Raw genomic sequence first — 24,164 nt, 5'->3', positions numbered from 1 at the left:
TCCATTGTTAGAAAACAGAACTTGAGGAGCGAGTTCATCTGTTTCTGTACATTGTCTACATGTCACCATTCACTATCACCAGCAAAGGTCTCACTAATGAAAGTTAGAAGACATGTGATGTTATCTGACTCTCACACTCCTCATTCTTTACTGTACTGCATGTCATATAAAACCCTTTTTTGTATTCATATTCGATTACTGTAAGTTCACTTCCTTGGTTTTTGGCAATACCAATAACCTCTACGCTATTACAGTTCACAGAAATAAGAGGAAACTATGTTTTCTATCACGCATAGGAACTACTGAAAGGCTATGACTTCCTCTGTGACAGTAAATAACTCGGTAAGGGATATACATTTATACTATGTGTGCTTCTACAATGAACTGTCCAACTAGAAACGGAAGCAATCATTAACGGTTCTTCACAAACTGTAAACGCCAGTTTGTTACTTTTTGCTTTCACATTATGTCAGGTTGGTATTGAATATAGTAAGCAAGACATTTTAACTGTTGGTTCGTTTAATCTACAGCAATGCATCATATTCTGTCAGATGATCTTCACGTTTGTATCGTTGCTGTCCTGTGGGAACCACAAACAGAAAAACAGCCCCGTTTTCAGTTTTGTGACGATGCAGTTTCCAGCTGATCCAAAAGGCTTTTTAAGTTTATTTAGCTTAAGAAGTAGGAGAATTTTCTCAACGCATAAAGAAAGACTTTAAACAGTTCATCACAAACATTCAAAATCAACAGATTTGAAATTTTTTCAGTGGTCAGGAAGGGTTCTGAAATAGGCTAATTTGAAAAGTTGAAGTAAAGTACTGCTTTAATACTGGGATGAGTTGTGCTACTAAATATATACAAGCAGACACAAACAAACACTGAAGCTATTTCCAGTCCAGCTAAATCTGTAGGCGCTGAGGTGGATTGAGTTACATGACAAGCACGCGCGACTGTCGCAAAGATTTTCAGGTCTGCCACCGCTCAGTGCAGCACGTTTCCACCGTCTCAGAGGCTGGCACAAGTTGAGGATCCAAACTCAAGCAGGTATTGTGATGCACTGAACATAAACTGTATACAGTGTATATACTGCATGGGCTGAGAAAAGTTTCATCGTTGCAGCAGCTGAAGGTGTCGAGTAACGTTGACCTCTGCAGTGCATTTCACTTGGTTTAACACACAGTGTGCGGATGGGATGATAAAGTTTGAAGCACTTTAATTAAACACACTATTTCAAATGATCAGACAAAGCTTAGTCACGATGTGTTGGTTGAAATGTGTAGTTTTGAGTTTTAGGAATAACTCAATAGTGTTTATTTCTACAAACTATGTCTGTGAAGAAAAAAGTAAAAGAATGAATTGATTTTTGTGGCGTTCCCTTTCGAGGTGCAGTAAATAAGTTTGATTTTTTTTGCATCTGAGATTGAATTTGAAATGAATACTGTGCTAAACACTGGTAACACTATTCACTATAGAAATTTCACCGCCATAGCCTCAGGGTGACGCACGTGATATTTTAAGGAACTGACTCTGGCTTTGAAAGTACAAGTAACCATCCCACCCTTGTTTCTAACTACATCAGCACTGTCCTGTCTGTATTGTGTCTGTGTGTGTTTCAGATGGAGATACTCGATGTGTTGATAATAGGGGGTGGCCCTCATGCCATGACCCTCGCTAGCTTGCTATCCAACCCTGACCCTGATCCAAACTCAGACCCCGGACATGACTTACACCTCTCCCCCACTTCATCGGACCCTCCAGGGCCTCAGGCAAACCCAGATACCTCCAACAACAAACGCTGCGGTGGCAGGAAGAAGAGGAGGGCGACAGCTGGTACCATGAGCTGGGTTTCACTCACTAAATCATAGATATTCGATTTTTATAGAAGTTTACAATTTTGACTTAGTAATTATTGCACTTCAATTATTGCAAGGTCAATCATTGGTCGATTAATCGACTATCATCAACTATTTTGACGATCGATTCATTGTAAGTCAAACATTGCCACGATCCAGTTTCTAAATTGTGAGGATTTGCTGCTCTCTTGATTCTTATGCAATAAAAAAAATTTTATTTTGGGGTTTTTGACTGTTGGTCGGACAAAATTACATATTTTGAAGACGTTCATTTGGGCTCTGGAAGATTCTGAAGGTTTTTTTCAGTGTTCTGTAAAAAAAAAAATGTATTTGCCAAACTATTCATAAATCAAACCATTGAGAAAATAATTGGCATTATTGGCGTATACAGATGCAAAAGTCATTATTTCTAGTTATTATCGAATAACCAGAAATTGTTATGCTATATCTTGATGTAGTAAGTCATCACTTCCTATTCGTTTCTATTAATTCTGAGTTAATCTTGATTTAAGGATTTTGTATCAAAATATTTTGATGTATTAGGCCTATAGATGCCGACTGGCTGACCGACTGTACTGTTGATTTTCCTGGCAGGAATGAGTTTCGTATCAGCTTGATAATCAGACTTCATTCATTAAATAGAAAATGTTGTGGAACCGGAACATTAGGCACACAACAAATGAATGACCATTTGTCACCGTTACTACTTCATTTTGACATACATGTGACGTACTCACAGTTCAGTTATTTTGTTGTTTGTGATTAGTTTCTGCAGGCCTGACACTGGAGGAGCGACTAGCAAAGTCGAAGGTATCAGAGAGGGTCGACTTTCCACCGATGAGTCTCCGAGTGGTGGATTGTTATGGAGCGTGGACCGCTCTGTGGGAGAGACAGTTCACAGCTCTGAACATCCCTCATCTGCGCTCACACACACTTGTGCACACAGACCCTCTCAATAAGGTAGAAACACAAACAATTTCCCCTGAAGTGGAAGCCACGAAAGTGCTTTTACAGTATGGATGTAAATAAGCACGTGTGTGCGTGTGTGCGTGTGTGTGTGTGTGTGTGTGTTCTTCGTCAGACAGCCCTGCAGGAGTTTGTTTTAAAGTCTGATCGCTCTGCGGAGCTTCACAGTCTCCCAGACCAGGTTTACATTCTGGACGAAAACGCATTTTTCAACGACATGAGGCTCGGCAGGAAGGAGAGGAAACGTCTCAACATCACCTCAACACTCAAGAAGAGTTTATCCTTCAGTCTGCCAGGGATCAAACTAAGTGTGGATTTCTTTAAAGATCAGGTTAGACACAGTATATTTGTGAGTGTGTTCTGCAATCTGAAGTCAAAGAAAGAACAGACAGACTTATATAATCACAAGCTTCCATTAAACAAAATATTATACGATACTCCTGGCGTTGCGTTACCTCCAAAATGACACATGACACTTTAAAGGTGCTTTATGAGTTTGGGAGCAATTCTGTTGCCTCTCAATGGCTCTCAACATGTCGACGGGTGAGCTGGCAGCTAGCAGCTAATAGTGCTAACAGTGCTTACCTTAAAGGGGGATCGGAGGGTCAAAGCTAGGACGAACTCGGATAACAACACACTGAATAAGAGCGACTGCATTCTCTGCTCAGATAGACATTACTCCAATATATCTTTACATAGAAAACAGTTGTTTGCCGCTGTAGTAATGCTCTGAATCCCGTATATTGCCCCTTTAAAAAGAAAAGAAATGATATATTTGTGACTCGTTTTTTTTAAATGTATGTCTTCACTTACAGTAGATGGAAAAAATACTTGCACATTTTATCCATTAAGCAGCATGAGCACTGAAATCTGAGCATTTCTGAGTTGGTGAATCTGAACATGCAGGTGGAGAGATACAACTTGGACAAAGTGCTGCTGAAGGGAACAGTGGAGCACATCACCCCTGTGATGGAGGACAGCGCAGACTGGTTAAAAGAGAGTGAAGCCATGAGAGTGACTGAAAGGAAGAGGGTGAAGTATTTTCGAGTCCAACTTCAAGAGGGCATCGTCCTTAAAGCCCGCCAGGTCGTTATGGCGACAGGTCCAACCCGCGCCCAGATGGCAAACATCCCTTCATGGGTGAAAAGCATTGCAGAGAGCTACCCAGAGGAGCGTTTGCAACACACAGTGCACCTCATGCACCACCTGCCGACTGCTCGGCAAAAACTCAAAGACACAGATAGTCCGAGACAGAAAGAGACTCAAGGTAAGTCAGCTTTCCTCTGAGCATCATGTTACATCACAATAATACAGAAAAGCTCTGCAGGGAAACAATGTTCAAGCATTATTTTAAAACTGAATGCCCCTTTACCAGTGTTTTTTTTTTTTTTTGCCATAATAATGAATAACACTTCAGTGGCTATTTGATCCCCCGTCCTCGACGCAACACTTTCGTTTACAAGTGCTGTTTGTGTGTGTAGACTTGTGTGTAGTGTGTGAGGCAGGGCAGAGAGTAATGGTAGTTGGTGGAGGTCTGACCAGCGCTCATGTCGTCTCAATTGCCCTGCAGCAAGGTGCCAGCCATGTGACATGGGTCATGAGGAAGCACCTCCAGGTCTAGTGACAGTGTGAAGCTGCATGTAGACCAACCATAAATGTAGATGTACCCATCGGCCTCCAGCACAAGCGCATCAGTCCTCATTGTTTCTCCTGCAGTTAAAGCAGTTTGATGTGGGCGACGTGGAGAGCCTGGTGGGCCGTTACTCGCACGTGGAGCACGGCATCAAGATGGATGGCCAAGCCTACCTGAGGCAGTTCTACAATGAGCGGAGTCTCCACAAACGGCTGGCTATGATTCGCCAGGCGAGGAAAGGAGGCGCCGTCACCCCGGAGGCCTACGTCCACCTGCAGCCGTTCATCCTGAATGGACGGGTGGCCGTGAAGACGTACTGTCAGGTAGCGGTGCATGGGCGTCCCGCAGGGTGTAAGGTTGAGGATGTGGTGGATGGAAGGTTTTTTACCTGAATCTCATGCGACTGTCCAGGTGAGTGATGCCAGCTGGTGCTACAGGAGCCAGGCCTGGAGTCTCTCACTCAGCACTGGGGACCACTGGACCGGAGATATGATCTGGCTCGCCACCGGCTGCAAACTTGATGTCAAACAGGACCCCTTGCTATCTGAGGTGATGAAGGAATTCCCCATTCAGGTGGGTCGGACATACAAATGTTTTTATGTACATTGTCTATGTATGTTAAGAAGTTAGGACAGGGGAACTCAACAAAAGTTGTGTTTTGTTTTTTAAAAAAAATTTAAATTACCGGAGGGATGCAGAGATAAGAGCAATGGATTCATCTTTTATGATGTAACCTGAACAAGGCGACACTAACGGATGCATTGGTTGTCCCTCCATGAAGGCGATAGATGGCTGGCCGTGCATATCAGAGAGCTTACAGTGGGCAGAAGGGTGCCACTTCTACCTGATGGGGCAGTATACAGCTCTTCAGGCAGGTCTTATACAGAGTGTTTTGGTGGGCACAAAATAGGTCTCAACAAAAATTTGTACAATTGTTTCACAGAGTCCGTGTCGCTTATGTTCCCCCCCTCACACACACACAGGTTGGACCTCATGCGGTCAACCTGGCCGGGGGACAGGCTGCCAGCATGCGAATCGCCAAGGACATCATGCGCCGTCAGCAACAGGACAATGCGGAGGCTTCTGAACTGAGTGTGGAGAAATCTAAAACCGAAGAATATATTCAACAGATGCAAGGCCTTCTATGGCTTTAATGTTACCCGGCATCTATTCTTGTTGACTAATGGGCCTATGTGGCCTTGATTAAATAGATTGGACTAAAATAAATGCTGTGAAACTGACTTTTTTGAGGGGGAACTATAACAACTATTATATCCTAAATCTAATACAGATTTGTGTTCATCTTTAAGGGCCCAATCAGTCGTTTTTAAACATGAATTATAGGTATGTTCACAACACTTCAATGACAGCACTTGGATGAAAAACCTGTTTTACATCACTGTTTACAACATGGCTGATTTAAGTGTGGTAGGGTTAGCTGACCCACCTTAAAGGTCAGTCCACCTTAGGTGAGCCCAATAGTGTTCCAATAGAACACAGGTGTAGCTCATTCATGCTCCTCTACAGTATAAACCAGGTAAACACTCAGGCTGCAAAGACACTTTCCCCTCATATTCCTGTGGTGAGTTGATTTGAGCTGCTTTTGTTTCTTTTATTTGTATGTATTGGTGTCTTGTATGTAGCTTGGAGGGTTGACTGTTTTAATGTATAGGCCACATTGTCTCTTGATTACCAGCACACTTCCTGGATTGTGGTGGCTGATGATAAAGAGGTGAATGCTTGTTCCATGCTGATTAAACCCCTTCTGTGACTGTTTGTGTATTGCTCACTCGGTGGTTTTGGTCATTGTGTAATTTTCTTTTCTTGCAGTGCTGACTGTTGTGCATAGTTTCTATCTGTATGTAAGTACAATTTATTTATAAACCGCTTTTTACAGACATAAGTCACAAAGTGCTTAACAGGGCAGAATTACAAACATAAAAAACACAAGTTCTGTGTATGGTATTTCACCACCAATTTGCGTTGGTCGAGTAATTTTCCCCTTAAATTTCCCCAGCTTGGTAGCTAGTGTCCCTCCACCCCCTGATTAACAGTTCTTGTATTTTATACATGCAGGCCCATTGTTCCCACAAAGGAAAACATGGTTGGATATTTCTAATTATAGTTAATAAACAATTATTAACCTTGGGAACTTTATCTCTGCTAGCATGTGTTGTAAGTAAAAATAACTGAGATGGTCCAATTCTCATCCCCTGGTCACATAAACAAATATATTATGGCAGTGAAAACTTGTGAATCAAGGATAGTTTTGTATGTTCATATTGTAAAGTCCTGTGAGACGATCTCATTCTGTGCTGTAGGCTTATAAGTTAAGTTGACTGGCAGCGTAAGCGCTGTGAACTTTGGGTCCCATTAAGATTGTGGATTGTGTTTTTTATATTTTTAAAAATAGAAACTTAAGTTATTCTAATGCTCCTTACTCCTAGCATCTCTTTTCACACTGTGGGAATGTCTTTAACCACGCCTCCTGACTTCCGCATTGTAGCCAAGGATGACTAAAAGAAATGCCACATGTCATATCCTAGGGCTACAATACTTGCGCACGAGCGTAACCAAAAAGTTCTGTAAGGCCGAGCGCAACCCAAGAGACCCTGAGTAAACACATAACTTATGTATAGCGCCTTCTGCTGTAACCCTCTCAGATTCTAGCTCCACTTACACTGCGCATGTGTGAAACCCCATAGCTCAAGACATATCAAAATACGCCTACCTGAGCAGGTGAACGGGGCTGCAGTCACAACAACCCGGGGCGGTCGTTCTAATGTCGACATAAACATTGTAAAACAGAACAGCGTCGTGACTGCTCTTATTTGAGGTAGGTGGGTTTGTTCGTGCCGGCCGGGTACTCGGTACCTCTACCGCTAATTGACTCCGTGTCTGTAAGCAGTGGGAAGACGGGACACCAGCTGCGTGCCAACCCACACGATTCAACAGTAAAACGCATCCTTAAACGTTACAACAACAGTTGGGTGGGGTATTTGTGCTGCATTCACGCGGTGTCGGAATAATTGGAAAATAAACTACCGATTTGGCAAATTGACGTGAACGCCCCCTCAAACCGGAAGAAATGAAAGCTGTAGTAGCTGACTGATATCGAATGAACATGTGCCTGTGATGAATAGTTATTAATTTGGCACTCTGCAGTTTTGAGAAAATATAAGGATGCATGCACTCGGAGCGGGGATCGTGCGGGACAGAGGTGATGATGGAAATGAATATGGGAAAGTTGTGAGAGGAAGCCGTTGGCGGCAGCAGCTCTGAGATCAGCTGACGACCAGCTGATCAGATCAGCTGACGCACTGGCAGCTGTGAGCCTCCTCATATGATAGGAAGCGTATTTTTGAAACCGGGAAGTCCCTGTGATTGCTTGACATTTCCGGTTATTTGTCATGTTGCTTTGCACTATTTGATTTGGGAATTTTCCCATTAAAGGTTTGCATTTTATTATTTTTACAAGATAGACTTTTATAAAGAAACCGTGATGATTAATTTAAAGGTCGAAATGCATTTAAGATCCAATTTTGCTTTGAGAATGCAAATGTATACTATTTGAGATGTTCAAGTTACCCTGCCGTATACCCACTGCATGCTTGGAAACTGGTTACACTTTATTAGTGTCAGTGAGGAAGAGGATGATAGGTGTACATTTTCTGTGACATATGAAGCATATTAAAAGACTAACAGTGATAAATGGCTTGATAAATGTACTTGTCAAAAACAGCAATTTCAGATGATACTCTTTACTCTGGTGTTGAATATTTAAAGACGTTTGATTGTCAGACAAGTTGTTTAACTTTTTTTTAATCTCACTGTACACAAGAAAAACACAACATGGATTTGTTGCTTCAAAACAAACCATTTTTCATTATGTCCATGATTACCTTATGTTATTGTCTGTCGTTAATAAAAACGTACTATATTTTATTATTAAGTATGTTTTATGTTTCTGCAGTGACTAGTGAATCCTGTACCAGCACAATGAATGTGAGGAAGGTGGAACGGACAGTTCTCAGCGTGGAACAGTCGGAGGGAGTTGGCGCTCATGTCCGGAGGAGCATCGGTAGAAAGGAGGTCAGCATCTCAGAGTTAATGGAGATCGACAGTAAAATGTTTTTTCTTTACAAAAAACTAATTTATGCAATACCATAAATATTCTATTTCCAGCTGAGAAACCTCGATCCTTTCCTGATGCTGGATGAGTTCAGAGTGAGCAAGCCGGCAGGTTTTCCAGACCATCCTCACAGAGGATTTGAGACCGTAAGAATATTTATGTTTACAATTTAATGATTAAATTACATTTTAGGCGTTTCAATCTATTTAGTGTAGCAGGAAATATTAGATATGATGACGAAAGTTGGGGAGCCATGGTAGCTCACCCGATGAAGTGGGGGCATGTACCAGTTCAATTCAGTTTTAAGTCAGAGTAAATGGGAGGAACGCTAATCTTTTGTCCTTGTATCAAACTCTCCAGGTCTTAATGCTTTTATTCACCTGACTGAACAGTTTCCGTGGTCGCCGATTACATCACATCATCATTATTAACACTTTTTACAAAATACCACATTTTAGTTTAGATGATACCGAAATTTACCAGAGATTATACACCCTAAAAAAATGTGACCATTGATTATTTAAAAAAAAATATGGCAACAAAGTGACACCTAATATAATTGAATAGATTTTAAGTTCTACAAATTTGATTAAAACATATTGAATAAATTCACTAAATCTAAACAAAAATAAGTATATCCAGATCAATTTCTTAAGCAAAACTGATTTATATTTACTAAGAATCTGAGCAAAAGTCATTTAAACTGTGACCTATATAAGTGAACATATTAATTAATTTTGAATGAATTGAATATATATTTATGTGTATATTTGTAAACATCTGAACATTCTAAACTTATCTAATGAAGTGGCCACTGAGTGCTAAACCGTGCAGTTATTTCACACTCTTTTTGTGGAGAGAATCTCAGGCTAACATTACCTCCTGTAGATGAAAGTAGAGCAGGATAGCCTGCGACCTCAGACCCATGGTTCTGCTCTCGAAGGGGAGAAGGTCCAGCAGCCTGGGAGTGAATTCATCCAGCTTGGACATTAACTTTGATTCAAGGTGCACCGTTGTGATTCTGAAACTCATACTGCATCTGAAAAGCATAAAGCCTCAAATTGAATGAGTGTTCATAATTTTATATCATTTTATAAGACCTCCGGTCACAAAAGCAGCTCGGTGTAATCAGTCAGCATGAGCTGCAACCACCGTTTCAAAGCATACTGTGCATACACTGAAGTAGGGCGGTAATTCCATCTGAATCTCCTTCTGTGGCCTCTTGTACTGAGAACAGAGACATGAAAGTGAACGTTAACAAGACAAAACCTACAGAGAACAGAATGTACGCAAGCTGAAAATGATGCTGCTTTTCAACAACAAGATACTTGAGTAAAAGTTTGACTTGAGAAAATGAAATGCACTGATTGTAACTTGTAACTACAGTTGTACTTGTTCATACATTTGTGCATTCAAATAATGAGGCCTATTTGCTCGGTAATTTGCTAGCTAACAATAGCTTGTTAAGGCGGAAGCTCGGGCTGAGGCAGGATAATTGGTCAAATTAAATTGGCTGGTATCTTAAAAGGGCACTTTACACAGTATTGTAACATGAAATGACGACATTGAGTCGACCACTTTTGCAGTCCTTGGTACGTTTTTAGTAGAATCAAAGACAATGCAGACTGACTGACTTTGAATCACTTAGTTTTGATTTACAGCGCAGTAAAGTTGGCATGTTTGGTAGCTTAAAGAGGGCAAAACTATATGTTCAACTGCAGCAGCAACTTGGTTATAAACTGTTTTTTACCTAATAATAGTTAAACATGACGTACCTTTGGGAGAAGAGCAGCCCCCCGTCCCTGATGGTGGCAGATGGTTGACGTGTAAGCTGATTAAAATCAAAGACTTCTCAATGAGTCAAATACATTTTCTGCATCATTTATGTTCCTGGTGAAATACAATTAGATTGTACTTAGAGATTTGCAGTTTATTAATACAATGACATTTTTTGTATTCAACTCAATTGAAATCAAAACTACACAGTCTTTTTTTATTATGTATAGGTTACTATTTTTTGAATTAAGGCCAATCACAGATTTTACAGTGTAAAGACCCTTGTGGTTATTTTGTGATATTGGGCTAAATAAATACAAATGTATTTGACATGATTTATCAGGTCCCGCTTCTCATCTGTGAGAATGTGCTGCTCTTCTTTGTCTCATGTGATGATATACACTGAACACATATGGTTTTAAGATCATTTTGACACTTAATGAATCAATAATCTGCAGATTAATCGTAAATTACAATTACATAATATTATTTGTAAAATATACAATCTTTCATCTCCACACATTAATGGGTGAAACAGTATTTTCCATATTCCAGTGCAAAGCGGCAAAATCAGAATGTTTTCAACCTCATTCTTTATTTATGTCAAGACTTGGCACAGGATATTACTCGCCACAAATGATCTAACTATAGCAATACTTTCCTGACCATAAAAAAAAAAGTACAATTCCCCACTAATACCTCAAAACCATATAAAGGTGCTGAGCTGGCAAATAACTAAAAAAAGATAACTGAAGCACAGGACCAACAGGTTTCACTGAGGGGTGAAATTCGTACTTTGATCACAAGATGGCGACAGCAGGACAGTATGCAGACCACTACAGTACCACTCTGCCTTCCTCACATGTTGATTTAGGGTAATGATATTAAAAAGAGACAGAGATATAATATCTGCTGGTTCTGTTTAGTTTGCATGAGCTCAAGTTGAGCCCAGAAAGCTTTGTTTCACAAATTCCCATCATGGCCACTCACTAAAACGTCCCCTATTCTGAAAGAGGAATTGTCCCGCCTTCTGATGCATCTTTGTTTTATTATTTTTGGCATTTGAAATGAATGTATTCTGTCTCCATCAAAGTTACTGACAAGTTTACTGTCCCAGTTTGTCTGAACACAGAGGTCAACAAATGTGATCACAATACTGCAGTATAGCCTCTTGTATATACATATTAAAATATAAGCTGTAATTTACATTCTTAATGCAGTATTTCACTCCAGTCTATGATCATTTTTAACAAAGTAGACGTTGCTTCTGTGTTGACACAAACATATTTAAAACCTACTCATTCAGGACAGTTTGGAATCTACAGCTGCCCCTCTGTTTAATTCCCACCCTTCCTTCCTTGCATTTCGTCATTTATTTGAAATTAATTATCACTTATTTAATTAACAGATGTAACTAATGTCAAGATGACAATTGAAAAAACTTAAATTTGATTTTTTTAGGACTGTTTGCCAGAGAAATTAAACTATTTTAAGATATCATTTGAGCTTAAGTGTGCTGGAAATTTGGCATCACCGTTTGCACTTGATGGACTCATTGGTCAATTTAAAAACTGAATGATTTACAAATAAACTTACAGCTATTTTGAGTAAAACTTCAATATTTTTCCCCAACCTTTCAATATCTAATGTTTAAACTCTGGTTTTAACAGATTTATTTGGATCAACTTTACTTTAAAGCTGCACCAAATACTGCATGTAGGGATGAACCCACAGAGAAATATCAGCCAAACCTGCTGTTTCCTTGCAGCTCCGCCAAGAGTTTTAGCACCTAGCGGAGCAGCTCTCTTGCCCTCAACTATACTGCTTTGATTCATTCACTGGCAGCTATTTTCAGCCCAAATACTCTTAATACATTACCAGTACACTACCTGCCCAGCACCAATAGCAGAAAGACTCAGAGAATAGCCGATGAACAGAGTGGAACTTTTAGCAGCTACATCACATGGACAAACACGACCCCAAATGAATAATAGCGTTGCTCCTGGTTTGCTTAATGTTTTCCTGCTCTAATGGCCAAATACATTTTTGCTGCTTTTAGGAAAATTACATTTGAGCATGGGTCTGGACAGTAAATGGTCACAGAATATATGCAGTAAGTGTCGTATGGACTAATTACTTAGTTTTTCATTACAATGCATCTTTAGAAATGGACAGCCTTTTTGACTTTTGCCTGCACTTACCTGGTTTCTGCTCTGCATCTATAAAATGGGAGAATGTCTGATTGAATTCACTTTTCAAGGAATGGAACATATAGTTTACTCTTTAGGCTGAAGCACTTAGTGATTGGCATGTTTATAAAATGCCTTCATGAATAAATGTATCACTTTGTTTGCTGTTGCATATTGAATTCACCACACGCTTGTCATGTTTTCTGTTTTTTATTATGTAACTCTGTACTCTGCGTTAGCAGTAATACTTCGGCCACATTGAGGAATTTGTCAAGCTGTATCTTTAAGGTCAAACTTTAAAAAACCCAGATATTATCCTCAGATGGACGTTCCTCCCAAGAGTATTTGAGTTGGCAGATGCAACTTAAATCTCCTGGTGCGGGTGGGCCGACTAGGCTACACTCCCAGCATGCCTTTCAGCAGGTGTGTTTGCTCGCACTCGCATGACTTTTGAAATCACACAGCTGTGGAGACAGATCACAGGCAGCTCACTGCAGGGACCCAAACTTTCCTCCCTTACACAGATGTTCACCTTTTGAACCCGTGACCCATCACTCAGCACTTCTCTTCCTGTCCAGTCTGACCACTGGGCCCGGGAAATGAGCGCACACGCGCTTTTAGTGTCGAAGTAGCACTTTGTTTATAGGCTCGACTGAGTTAATTAAACCTGGAACGTCATATTTCACTGAATGCAAAGTCATCACTTGATGTCAAAGAAGTGGTCAAAATAAGGCTTAAACAAGATGAAATGCATGGCAAAAATGCCCCAGTTCTCTAAATTTTGTTTTGAAATATAACTTGTCATCTATATGAGGTCTACATGTGTCTTTCTTCAAACAGGTAACCTATGTTTTAGAGGGGATCATAGCCCATGAAGACTTCTGTGGACATTCGGGGCGACTGGAAGCTGGAGATCTGCAAGTAATGCTTCTTTTTTTTTTTTTTTCTTGCCGAGAGTTGGATGAATAGATTAACACCGCTCTAATGTTTGTGCAGCACATATTAAGCTACAGACTCTTAGCTTAGCTTAGCAAAACCAGCTAGCCTGATGAACTCCTACCAGCACACCTGCAAATCTCTCTAATCTATTTTGTTTAATTTGTACAAAAATTGTAAAAGTAAATACAATTTCTTTGGACGCATTGATGCTGATTGCCTACAAGACTCCTGGAAGTTGACTGTAAGGCCAAGGAGATAAAACATGTTATTTAGAGAGCTAGCTGTTTCCACTCTTTGTGCTAAGATAAGCTAACCAGCGACTGACTGTAGCTTCATATTTAACATGCAGACATGAGATGGGATCAATCTAACTCTATGCAAGAAAGCAAATAAGCGTATTTTGCAAAATGTCAAACTATTCCTTTTACCTTTGCCACTAATAAAATAGCTAAATAGAGAAATAAAATGAACATTTTCTTTTTAGATCTTAGATGTGTGTTATCTAACCATGTGATCATTATCAGTCTAACCCTCCTAATAGTAAACTAGAAGCAGTCAGTTCTCGTTATTTACGTGAATGAAACTACAAGAGCAGAGAGACTCAAGCCGATTGGCATATGCATTATAATGTTGTGCACTCCCTCTAATTGGATATCGTGCCCTGTGGGTTGTTTCCTGTGTTTTTAAAGTAGTAAAGTTACACACAGCCTGCTGACTCGGCTTCAATCTGCAGCAGAGGTTCAGTCGGTTTAGCTGAATTTGCTGTAACCCACCATGTGCACCATACGTAGCCTCGGATAGGATGTCATGTTGGAGCTGCAGATGCTCAAACAGCTGCCTGCCTGTGCTTTAGGGAAAGCTCCAACACTGTCTCAGAATAAAGCAGTAAAGAAAGCGGTGAAGACGGAAAGCCAACAGAAAATGTTCACGTTTCAATAACTATGACATCTGTATGTATCCATTTTAGAAAAAAACTAATTGTTACTTGTTACTGGTGTTTTTGCATAATATAGCATAATATGTATAATACTGCTGGAAAGGTTTTTTTTTTTTTTAAAGGTTAACGTGATTATGTTTATAGAAGGGTGGATCAGCCAACTAACCGGCATTGCCTCGCCGCATGCACGGCTAATAAAACCCTTCCCACCTCTGGTTCTTATACAAAAACAATACAAATAGTAAACCGTGTGTGTGTGTGTGTGTGTGTGTGAGTGATTGTGTCTTTGGTATATTTGAAATATGACTCATTGTCCACCAGTGGATGACTGCAGGACAGGGGGTGGTCCATGCTGAGATGCCTGTGTCAGAGGAGCCCGTGGTGGGTTTACAGCTGTGGGTGAACCTGCCAAGTCGAGACAAGATGGTGGAACCGGCGTACCAGGAGCTTAAAGGCTCAGAGATCCCCAAACCCAGCCAGGGAGGAGTTACAGTCGCTGTGATATCTGGAGAAGCTTCAGGAGTAAAGGTGTGTGTGTGTGTGTGTGTGTGTGTGTGTGTGTGTGTGTGTTCATAATTCACCCGCAGGGTTGTGATGTCACTGCAGCATCATTAAATCAAGCCACAGAGAGAAGAGAGCTTTGAAAATGATTATCATGTTTATTTTCCTACTCGCCGTTGAACTCATCTTGATTGTGCATTTGGTGGATGCTCGAGGCAAAAAGGAAAAAATGACAATGACGTGCCTGTGTGTGAACTTGTATGACACTTGTGAACGTTAGTAGTAGAGACTGAAGTGAGGGCTGATGATGAATTTAGGCCTAAAGAGGCTGAGAGTGAGTAAAGTATGGTTTGAATTTTGTGTCACTCCAGGGCATGAGAGACTGGTCCAGCATTAAAACTGCTGGGTTCAACAGAGGTCGTTGAACACAAGTAGCCGCCTCCTCTAAAAGTCTTATTTTAGTTATTGTACTCTTTCTAAAGTTAGTTTTTTTGTTTTATTTGAAACTGATTTTACCGTATTTTTAAAGCCTCTGTATGTAGGATTAAAATCCTAGGGACTTTGGCAAGTTCCAGCAGTAAGTCATTGTGTACCAGTTTTCAGCAGGATCGTGTCATTAATATTAAACTTTTTTTTTTTTTTTTGGCCTCTCGAGGGAAGCGTAAACAATTTGTGAACACAGCATATCATCATCTTTTAAGTTGACAAGGCAAACGTTTTTGCAAGCAGCTGTTTATTTAGACATCCAGCAGTTATGGATCAACATCATCATTCATGTGGCTTTGTGGCCACCTGATGGGAGTCCAATATTCCCTCTTTTAGCTCGGTTTTGGGCTCCACCAACTTCTGAGAGAAATATCTCAACGCTCCACTTTGTTCACCAGCTAGTCTATAATTGTGGCTGTCTGCTGTTCGATGCAGGTAGTGCAGTGTGATTTAAGAGCCATTTGAGCAAGAAAAGCTGCCTGCTATGGCTGAAAAAACCCAGTGAGAGTGAAGCTAAAGTTGCGGGTGGAAAATATTCAGGAGATAATTCTCTGTAGCTTCATCACTGCGAGCGACCCATTTCACTGTCCCATTGTCATTTGATACATTGTTTGATACATTATTATAAAAAACTGGCTGATGTAATGTATTTTGACATAGCTATTGTCACTGCTGTGATCTGTTGTTGTCCTGTCATGTGTTGATGCTATTTGAGCCTGTGACAGTGAGACCTAGCCAACAAAGATTTGAATCTTGTGTCTTTCCAAAATGTGACTAGTTATTTACATGTCAAGTAACTTGCCCTACACTGCTTAGTTGTGCTAAGTCCCTAACAATACTGTCCTGTATTTATTGTATTTTAATAGATGGCCATAGTAAAATAGGAACTAACTCTTGTAAAATGCAGGTTTCATTTCCTTAACTTTGCTCACTTTCTCAAGCTTGTTTCCTATTTGCAAAGTCTCAATGCTGAGTTTCTTAAAGGTCATCTCATACATTTCACTCACGATATCAATACAAAACAAACATTAATATACAAAGCTGAAGTATAAGCTATGGAACTACTAATAGGCTGTGTGCTTTGTATCTGAAAAATCCTGTGATTCTTAGTCGGTTGTGGATTATGTGGGTGGCAACAAAACAACTTCAACTTATTGTTCCCAACCCATTTGAACAGCAGTGCAGAGGGTTCTCAAGTTGTAAACAAATGAGTGTGACCGTCACTGGCTCCACTATTTAAAAGATTGAATGAGTGTGTTATACAACTGATTTACAGCGTGTGTGTGTTGGAGAAAGTAAGCATGTTTTTTTCCCTCTTATAGTCTAAGGTCTACACAAGGACACCGACCTTGTACCTGGACTTCATACTGCAGACTGGTGCCCTGCATGTGCAGCCAGTGCCCTCAGGTAGGAGATTTTTAAATGCACCAGTGCGTCTCTATAGAGCAGGGGTGTCAAACTCATCTTCACTCTGGGCCACATCAGCATCATGGTCGCCCTCAAAGGGCCGGTTGTAACTGTAAGACTGTATACATGTAACTACTCCCTAACATATTATTAAATAACTGTCTCTGCTTTTGATTATTGTTTATTCAAGTGTAAAAATATTGTACATGCAGTTATATAAATGTAAAAATATATTTAAGCACATTTCTGTTATAACATAAATCATTTTAATTTAGGGTTAAGAAACCCACATTACTCTATCAAAGATCAAACTATTAAAGAAAATAACAAAGACAAATATCATCAAACACAAGTTATTACATGAACTTTGTTCAAAGCTATTTTTGTCACCTCTCTGCATCACTAATGTCCCTGCCGTCGTCCCGTGCAGGGCAGCTACATCCAAGAGCTCCTCACTGAGAGTCAGGTCTGCCTTCAGCGTCTTACAAACATTGATAGATGATGTATCTCGTCTCTTAGCTAGCTGTGTTGTTAGATTGCTGCTAGTTCCTGAACTCGGTCTGCGATGGTGTTTCTTCACAAACTGACATTTGTAAAAGTCTGTATCTGGTCGGAGCTCACCTGCTCACATACCTTTAGCAGCACTGGGCTGTAGCTTGTGTAAATATATTCTGCTGTGATTGCAGTCTGCCTTTTAATTCTTTCACAATTTTATGTTTTTCTTGGAGGCTAAATTTAGCTCCGTGTTTGGTGTCAAAATGCCGACGTGTATTGTATCCTTCATCACCGACATGCATCATAACACAGAAGACAGACCCGTTTGTTCTCCTTGAAGCACAAACATGTATTCGCTTTCCCATCTTAAATTACATCTTCTTCCCTCTGCATCAATTTTTCTCTTCGTGGACATTTTGGGATTATTTGTCGATCTTTTTCAACTCAATCACTTGTTGGAAAACCGCTTTACGGGCTGTTCCCTCTCCTGTCCACCTGTTTTAAAAAAAAAAGGTAATAACTAATTAACCATATTGTTACCAAGTGACTGTTAGGAGGACAAGTAATCAATGTCCAGCCACGGTGATAATACTTCACAACATGCTATCTCATAATTTCAACTTTCTATCTCATAATTTCGACCATGGGGATATTGTTATTTTCAAGTCTAACTTTAAATTGTTTTTCCAAAATTAAAAAAAACAAACTTTTTATTTATTTTTTTTTTAAGCTGGTGGATTCGCGGGCCACATAAAATGACGTGGCGGGCCGGATTCGGCCCGCAGGCCTTGAGTTTGACACATGTGCTATAGAGGCTTTGTTAATAACCTAAATGCCTGTAAGTGCTCTGTAAGGACGCTTGCACAACCGCATCTCATGGTTCTCATGTTGTGGTTACTGAGGGTAAGTGTCCTTGCCATGAGACGACCCTGTTTACCGCACACGTTATTGAATATTGTCCCCTTGCAGGAAACTGAATGAGTGACAACATGGAAATGTAAAACCTTTTTTCTTATAAGATTACTTTTTTTGGTGAAATGGTACTTTTTAATCAAGTAGAAATGCAAATTAAAAGGTAAATTAATGATTAAAAAGACGCATACTTGCTAAATTTAACACACTCAGGGGGAGTATTTATTTATCTCAAATATCCCAGTGACCATCCACAGTAATATGTCCCCACTGTTATATCACCCCACTGTTAATAGTAAGAGTACTGTGTTTAGCATTTTACAGGTTGCATTGTGAAGGATTTTGGTCATAAAACAAGGTTCACACTCGGTTTGCGCTTGAGAAATGTGTACACAATGTTATAAGCAGACATCAACAGTAACAAGAAACACCTCTGGGACTGTAAAGCTGTTTTTGGATTTCTTTCATAGTTTGATGAGAAGATAAATACCTCTTCCGTAAAATATGACACTACCAGCAGCAACCGGTTTGCTTAGCTCAGCACAAAGTCTGGAAGCGGGGGGGCTGCTTTCCTGGCTCTGTCCAAAGGAAACAAAATCCACTTACCAGCATCTCTAAAGCTCACTAATTAATATGTAATTTCATGTTTGTTTAATCTGTACAAAAACAAAGTGGAAAGGCTCTAAAAGCCCACTGTATACTGCCTGCTAAGCATCAAATGGCAGAAAGACAGTTAGCTAGTTGGCTAGTGGGTGGACATAGTGGAGCATTAAGCAGCTAAAGAGCAAAACATTTTCCTATGGGGAAGGTAGAAACCAACAGCAGCACTGTGGTAATGTTCCTCCATAGCTGCTGGGTGTGTAAATAAGGTTAAAGATGATGTCAATTATTGTGCTCACAACTTGTTTCTGCTGCCTACAAGTGGCCAACACTTTAATTGCAGGTTTAAGAGCAGAGAAATGGTTAACCAAAAACCTTTTTACACAAATACTTTAAAATGAATAATGTGTTTGTGTTTGACAGGATGGACTACATTCATCTACACACTATCAGGATCTGTTCATGTCGGTGAGTTTTGTCTGGTTCATGTTCTCCCCAAAAGTCCCACTGTGCACTCTGTTCATTTTAGATTTGCAGCATTAAGAGATTACTGTTATTTTCTTTTATTGCCAGTCTCGTATAGTCCAGTACAGATTATTAGTGATTTCTCCTCCTGTATAGTACTACCATTATTTTTCTAGTTGGGTATGTGTGCTCTTTTCTGTCTGTTTGATCACTCCTTCACTTTCCTCCCTGCTCTTCCTGCTGCCATATCTACGTTACAAATATGTGTGTGATCTCCGTCCAATCACAACTTCCCTACTACGTCCAGCCAAAAGAACCATGTGTTCCACTTTAAAGCCTGACAGATTCATACTGTAGACCACTCCACTTATGTCAGAATGCAACATCACTGGAAAAAGTTAGCGTGCTACTGTGCATAAAATACGAGCATCTTAGAGTTTGGCTTCATATCAATCACCTTACCCACACGTTATAACTACGCCCCGTTGTATCACTAATGCTGTTTGACATTATACTGTGAAGTACTGCATGTCCTGCCTAATAGTCGATATTGTGTGATCAGGGAATTCCCCTCGCATGAGAAAGAACCTCATTTTCAGAGGCTTTCTTGGTTTGTTGAAACCTGTTTTCAGTCAGAGTTGTTTATATATTTTTTCATAACATTTCATTATGATTCGAGTACTCATCGTTGCACTGCAGGATCTCTCTCAGACTGGTCATAATTGCCGGCAGATGTTTTAATGACAAGAAAGGATGAAATTGGCTGCGAAGATTAAAGAATTTTTTTTTTAATCTTAAATCTCCAACTTTTAATGTAATCCGGCCAAATCGGGACCAGCTGGCTGTGATGAATGCATCGACCGCAAGTGGAAGTGTCTGGCTTTCTTAGCGTCTAGCGTCGGTCCTGTGTGCGTCACCGCGTGCAAAGAAGCATGTCAAAATGACTGAAACATGCAGGTGCCTGGCCCTGTACTCCTATTTAACTCAGAGGTTTTGTTTGTGAAACTACTACTTATGATGCACATGTCGGCTCATAAGCAGCAAGGAAGCTATTTTTGGGTGAAAAGTTAAATGGTAATTCCAATGAACTGGCTGCGCTTTATTTTCCTTTTAATAGATAATAGACCAAGACTTTGATCCTACTGTACCAAGGTTGTACCAATGAGACGGTTTCTCCCAGAAGTCATTTGTTTTTTTAGAAACTCATCAAAAAGATCTCACCAAAGACCACAAACCTCATCAATCCTCTTAAATAAGATATTTATTCATGTGTCACCGTCACAGATTTCACAGTAATAATGTGCAGTGTTGTGTTTGCGTTGTTTTCAGCCAGGGGAAATTAAGTGGTGGGGTTATACTTTATTTATGGTAATTAATGTCATGATGAAGGACAAATAAAGACATCAATGTATTGTATGAAAATCATGAGACATAAGTCCCACTGCACAGTATGGTTGTCCTGTTTAAATGTAGGTGATACAAATATGAGTGGTATCAGATTTCAGTGGAAACTGAAAACAGTCTTTTAGATAAAGATCTCCAGTGTTGCCTAAAGGACAAAACTGAACTGTCCTGGTTTTCAAGGCCCAGATGAAGAGCAGCAGAAGGTGGAGCCCCATCACACCGTAGTGTTTGGAGACGGAGACTGCGTCAAAGCAGAAAATAAGGTGAGAAACTTCCGTTCGCTGTATCGAAACCAGTGGCAGCCGATCTTTTTCCCAAAACGGTGAAAATACTCTGTTCAGTTAGGATTTGATGACTCACTCTTCATCCCCTGTGGGCCACAATGAGCTTCATTGTTTCCGTTTCGTGCCAACATGCTGAGCCTCCACCCTCTTCGTTAGCTTGTCCCTTCACAGAAATGCGCCACGTCATTTCTGATCTCCCTGGTTCTCTTTCGCCTGAAGGAGTCCATCTCTGCTCAACCTTTGGCATGCAATCCGCCTCCATTTGAAGCGGGTGGTGCGTCTATGTCGCCCCTACATTATTTAACTGATGTTCTTGCCTTTTTGTTTTTTCTGTTCCAAGATTTTAAATATCCTTCATAACCTTCTCTGGTTTGATTCCACCATTCAGGACATACATTAATGCCCTTTTTAAAGGGGGGGTCTTTAAAGGTCAATGCCTAAAAACACTGTCAAGGAGTTCCCCAAGACTGAGAAACCCAATAGAATTGTTTGAACATTACCAGTTTTTTATTTGCTTAGCTAGATTAATTGTCAGAACACTTTGTTTTATTGCTCCCAAGTCAATCGGATTCATTCCACTTTTATTCAGCTGGTTTTGATGTACCGGCACCACTGTGGTTCCCAACATTTGTTGTGAGGAGTTCAATCAAAAAGGGTTTTTTTGGTTTTTTTTTCTTCTCGCATTGTTTGATATGAATGTTTTTAGACGCCCCTTTGAGGGGAAATATTTAGTATTTCACAAGGAAAAATATTAAACTTTTATGTGACACGTTATTATTTTTCTTTATTCACCTTGTATTCACCATCTGACCGTACAGATTTTCTTGGGACCTATCGTGGGGTCCAGATCATTTATTTAAAAATTACAAATGAAAGTGTCCACTTCACACAAAGACAATGAGGACATCAATGCTTCTTATTTCCTCCTCAGGGCTCTGAAGATTCCCATTTTGTGCTGATCGCTGGAGAACCAATCAAAGAGCCTGTGGTACAACAGGGTACGTTCATGTGTTATTCCCTCTGAGTTGGGAACAAATCATTGCACACAATACAGAACTTAATCTGTACCTGTAATGTAACACTTACCCGTGTGTTTCCTTCAGGTCCATTTGTAATGACCACAGAGGAGGAGATCAAACAGGCCGTCAGTGACTTCAAGACTGCCAAAAATGGCTTTGAAAGGGCCAAAAACTGGAGGTCCAAGATCAGAGACTCTTTCTGAACACTTTGCACTCTTGTCCCTGGTGAAAATGTTTTTCTTACTTGTTTGCTGCTACAGAAGCATATTTATATTGTATTTATTTAGCCTCTACTTTAACTTGTTGCATGTCCAAATGCTTCATGCCTGTTTGCACAGTAGTAGGACAAATGTGCTTCTAACTGCTCTCCACCCACCTTGTTAAATCTAACCTGTATTCAATTTTCCTTCTGCTGTTTGAAATAACACAGTAGCACAGCAGTTATGAAATTCTTGCTCACATTGTTGTTATGAGGATAAATTAATATACTCTTAAAGGGTGGGTGTGTAGCATTTAAGAGGATCTATTGGCAGAAAACTATTATACATTAAACAACCTACTTATTGATAAGAATTGTTGTTTTTCATTACCTTAGACTGAGCCGTTTATATCGACATACTTCACGGTCCGTGTTGAACTGCCAGGTTTCTACAGTAGCCCAGAACAGACGAACCAAACACTGGCTCAAGATAGGCCCATTTGTTTTCGTGTCAGCCTCCATAGTTCTTCTTACTCGCTTTGCACACGGGAGAAGTTTCAGCTTTTCCGCTAGATGTCCCCAAATCCAACTCATAAGTATGAAGATTTTACCATAGACTGTAAATAGGAAGTAAATATAGTCACCGTGATGTCACCCATTGGTTTGTGGACTGACGTTTTGAAGCTTAGAGTTCGACATTTTGACTGTTGCAATCATGTTTTGTTTTTTTTCGCGACCAGAAGGGACATGAGAGGTTGGAGCTAAATGCAATTGAACGCTGAATGACACATTTTCCGGCAACCAAAATGTTGCATTTAACTTTCATGAAGTAAAAACAATCTGTGAAAGAGTTAAAGTTGTAAGATCAAAACACGGACAACTCCCAGACCGGATAACGCCCAGGTTGCAACCTGGCAATGACAAGATCCTAAAGCCACATCCTAAAGCATATCCTTCTTTATGGTCCATTTCACTCTAAATGGGACCACAATTTACTCAAACATTATGCTGTATGAAGAAGACTTAAAACTAGCGATTGAGACCATAAACTCATATTTACAGTGTTTACTGAGGGAATAAATCGGGTGGGAAGTAGGCATTTCCCCATAGACTTCTATACAATCAGACGTGCTTTTTACAACCATAGGTGTCGCTTCATAATGGCCATTAGAAAGAATGCAGGTTTACAGGGTTCGTACGGTCATGGAAAACCTGGAAAAGCCATGGAATTTTAAAATTGTTATTTCCAGGCCTGGAAAAGTCATGGAAAAAAATAAAATCCCAAAAGTTTTGGAAAAGTCATGGAAATTTGTTATATGCATATTTTCATGTCGTTCATTTACGCCGACTTGCCAGCCAGCGTTTCTCAGATTGGAGTGAGACGAGGAGAAAATGTGATGTGATCTTCGCAATATAACATCTTTGATATGTCGAGTCTTGGCCAATCAGCGTTCAGATGTCTACAGCGTCTTCATTTCCCTCCGTTAAAGTTTGAGTTACGTTATGTACCGTTACCGTTCAGACTTGCTGGGTTAAGTTAACGTCCGCAGCATGCGGAACTTTGTCGACTGTTAACATTCGTCATTATCGCGATTTAGAAGGAAAAAACGTAGCGTGATGAAACATGCAGCCCCCCCGTGTTCCGGTTCAGTTCACGCGGTCACTCATTAACGTTAAACCGGAACACCGGCGCATCTGGTTGCAGGTTGTTTTGTTTAACTCAAAGTAGAATGAGGATGATTTCATGGTCAAAATAACTTTCATGACCACGAAACATGAGGCCCAGATACTGATGAGATGATGAGGCCCAGATACTGATGAGATGATGAGGCCCAGATACTGATGAGATGATGAGGTCAAAGAGCTCCAGGAAGAGGAGGCTGTTTGTGTGGCGCAGCTTGACGCAGGGCTGAGCTGTGAGTGGAGCTGGGCCTGGATAAAGGTGGAGCTGGGCCTGGATAAAGGTG

At 40.3% G+C, this 24,164-nt stretch overlaps 2 protein-coding genes across 3 annotated transcripts; both read left to right on the top strand.

Moving 5' to 3' along the window:
* Positions 1–961: 961 nt before the first annotated feature.
* Positions 962–5,811, top strand: LOC116382928 (uncharacterized). The gene is made up of 10 exons (XM_031846371.1): positions 962–1,044; positions 1,617–1,830; positions 2,620–2,813; positions 2,935–3,150; positions 3,726–4,062; positions 4,301–4,434; positions 4,536–4,775; positions 4,864–5,025; positions 5,234–5,323; positions 5,436–5,811. Exons 2-10 carry the CDS (start codon positions 1,617–1,619, stop codon positions 5,604–5,606), a joined length of 1,758 nt encoding a protein of 585 aa, XP_031702231.1. The 5' UTR covers positions 962–1,044; the 3' UTR covers positions 5,607–5,811.
* A 1,334-nt stretch (positions 5,812–7,145) lies between these two features.
* pir (pirin) lies at positions 7,146–23,389 on the top strand. Of its 2 annotated transcripts, none has more exons than XM_031846425.1 (10): positions 7,146–7,288; positions 8,426–8,544; positions 8,638–8,730; positions 13,390–13,470; positions 14,747–14,953; positions 16,735–16,819; positions 19,250–19,294; positions 20,876–20,958; positions 21,911–21,977; positions 22,083–23,389. In XM_031846425.1, the coding sequence occupies exons 2-10, from the start codon at positions 8,452–8,454 to the stop codon at positions 22,199–22,201; spliced, it is 873 nt and encodes a 290-aa protein (XP_031702285.1). In that variant the 5' UTR covers positions 7,146–7,288; positions 8,426–8,451; the 3' UTR covers positions 22,202–23,389. The 2 variants fall into 2 exon arrangements, with proteins under 2 accessions (XP_031702285.1, XP_031702286.1); XM_031846426.1 differs by lacking the exon at positions 7,146–7,288 and adding an exon at positions 7,680–7,905.
* The last annotated feature ends 775 nt before the right edge of the window (positions 23,390–24,164 follow it).

The sequence above is a fragment of the Anarrhichthys ocellatus genome, unplaced genomic scaffold (assembly GCF_004355925.1).
Source record: "Anarrhichthys ocellatus isolate YVR2014 unplaced genomic scaffold, GSC_Weel_1.0 scaffold6, whole genome shotgun sequence".
Lineage (NCBI taxonomy): Eukaryota > Metazoa > Chordata > Actinopteri > Perciformes > Anarhichadidae > Anarrhichthys > Anarrhichthys ocellatus.
Note: the sequence above shows the minus strand (reverse complement) of the source record. Positions and strands in the feature narration are given on the sequence as shown.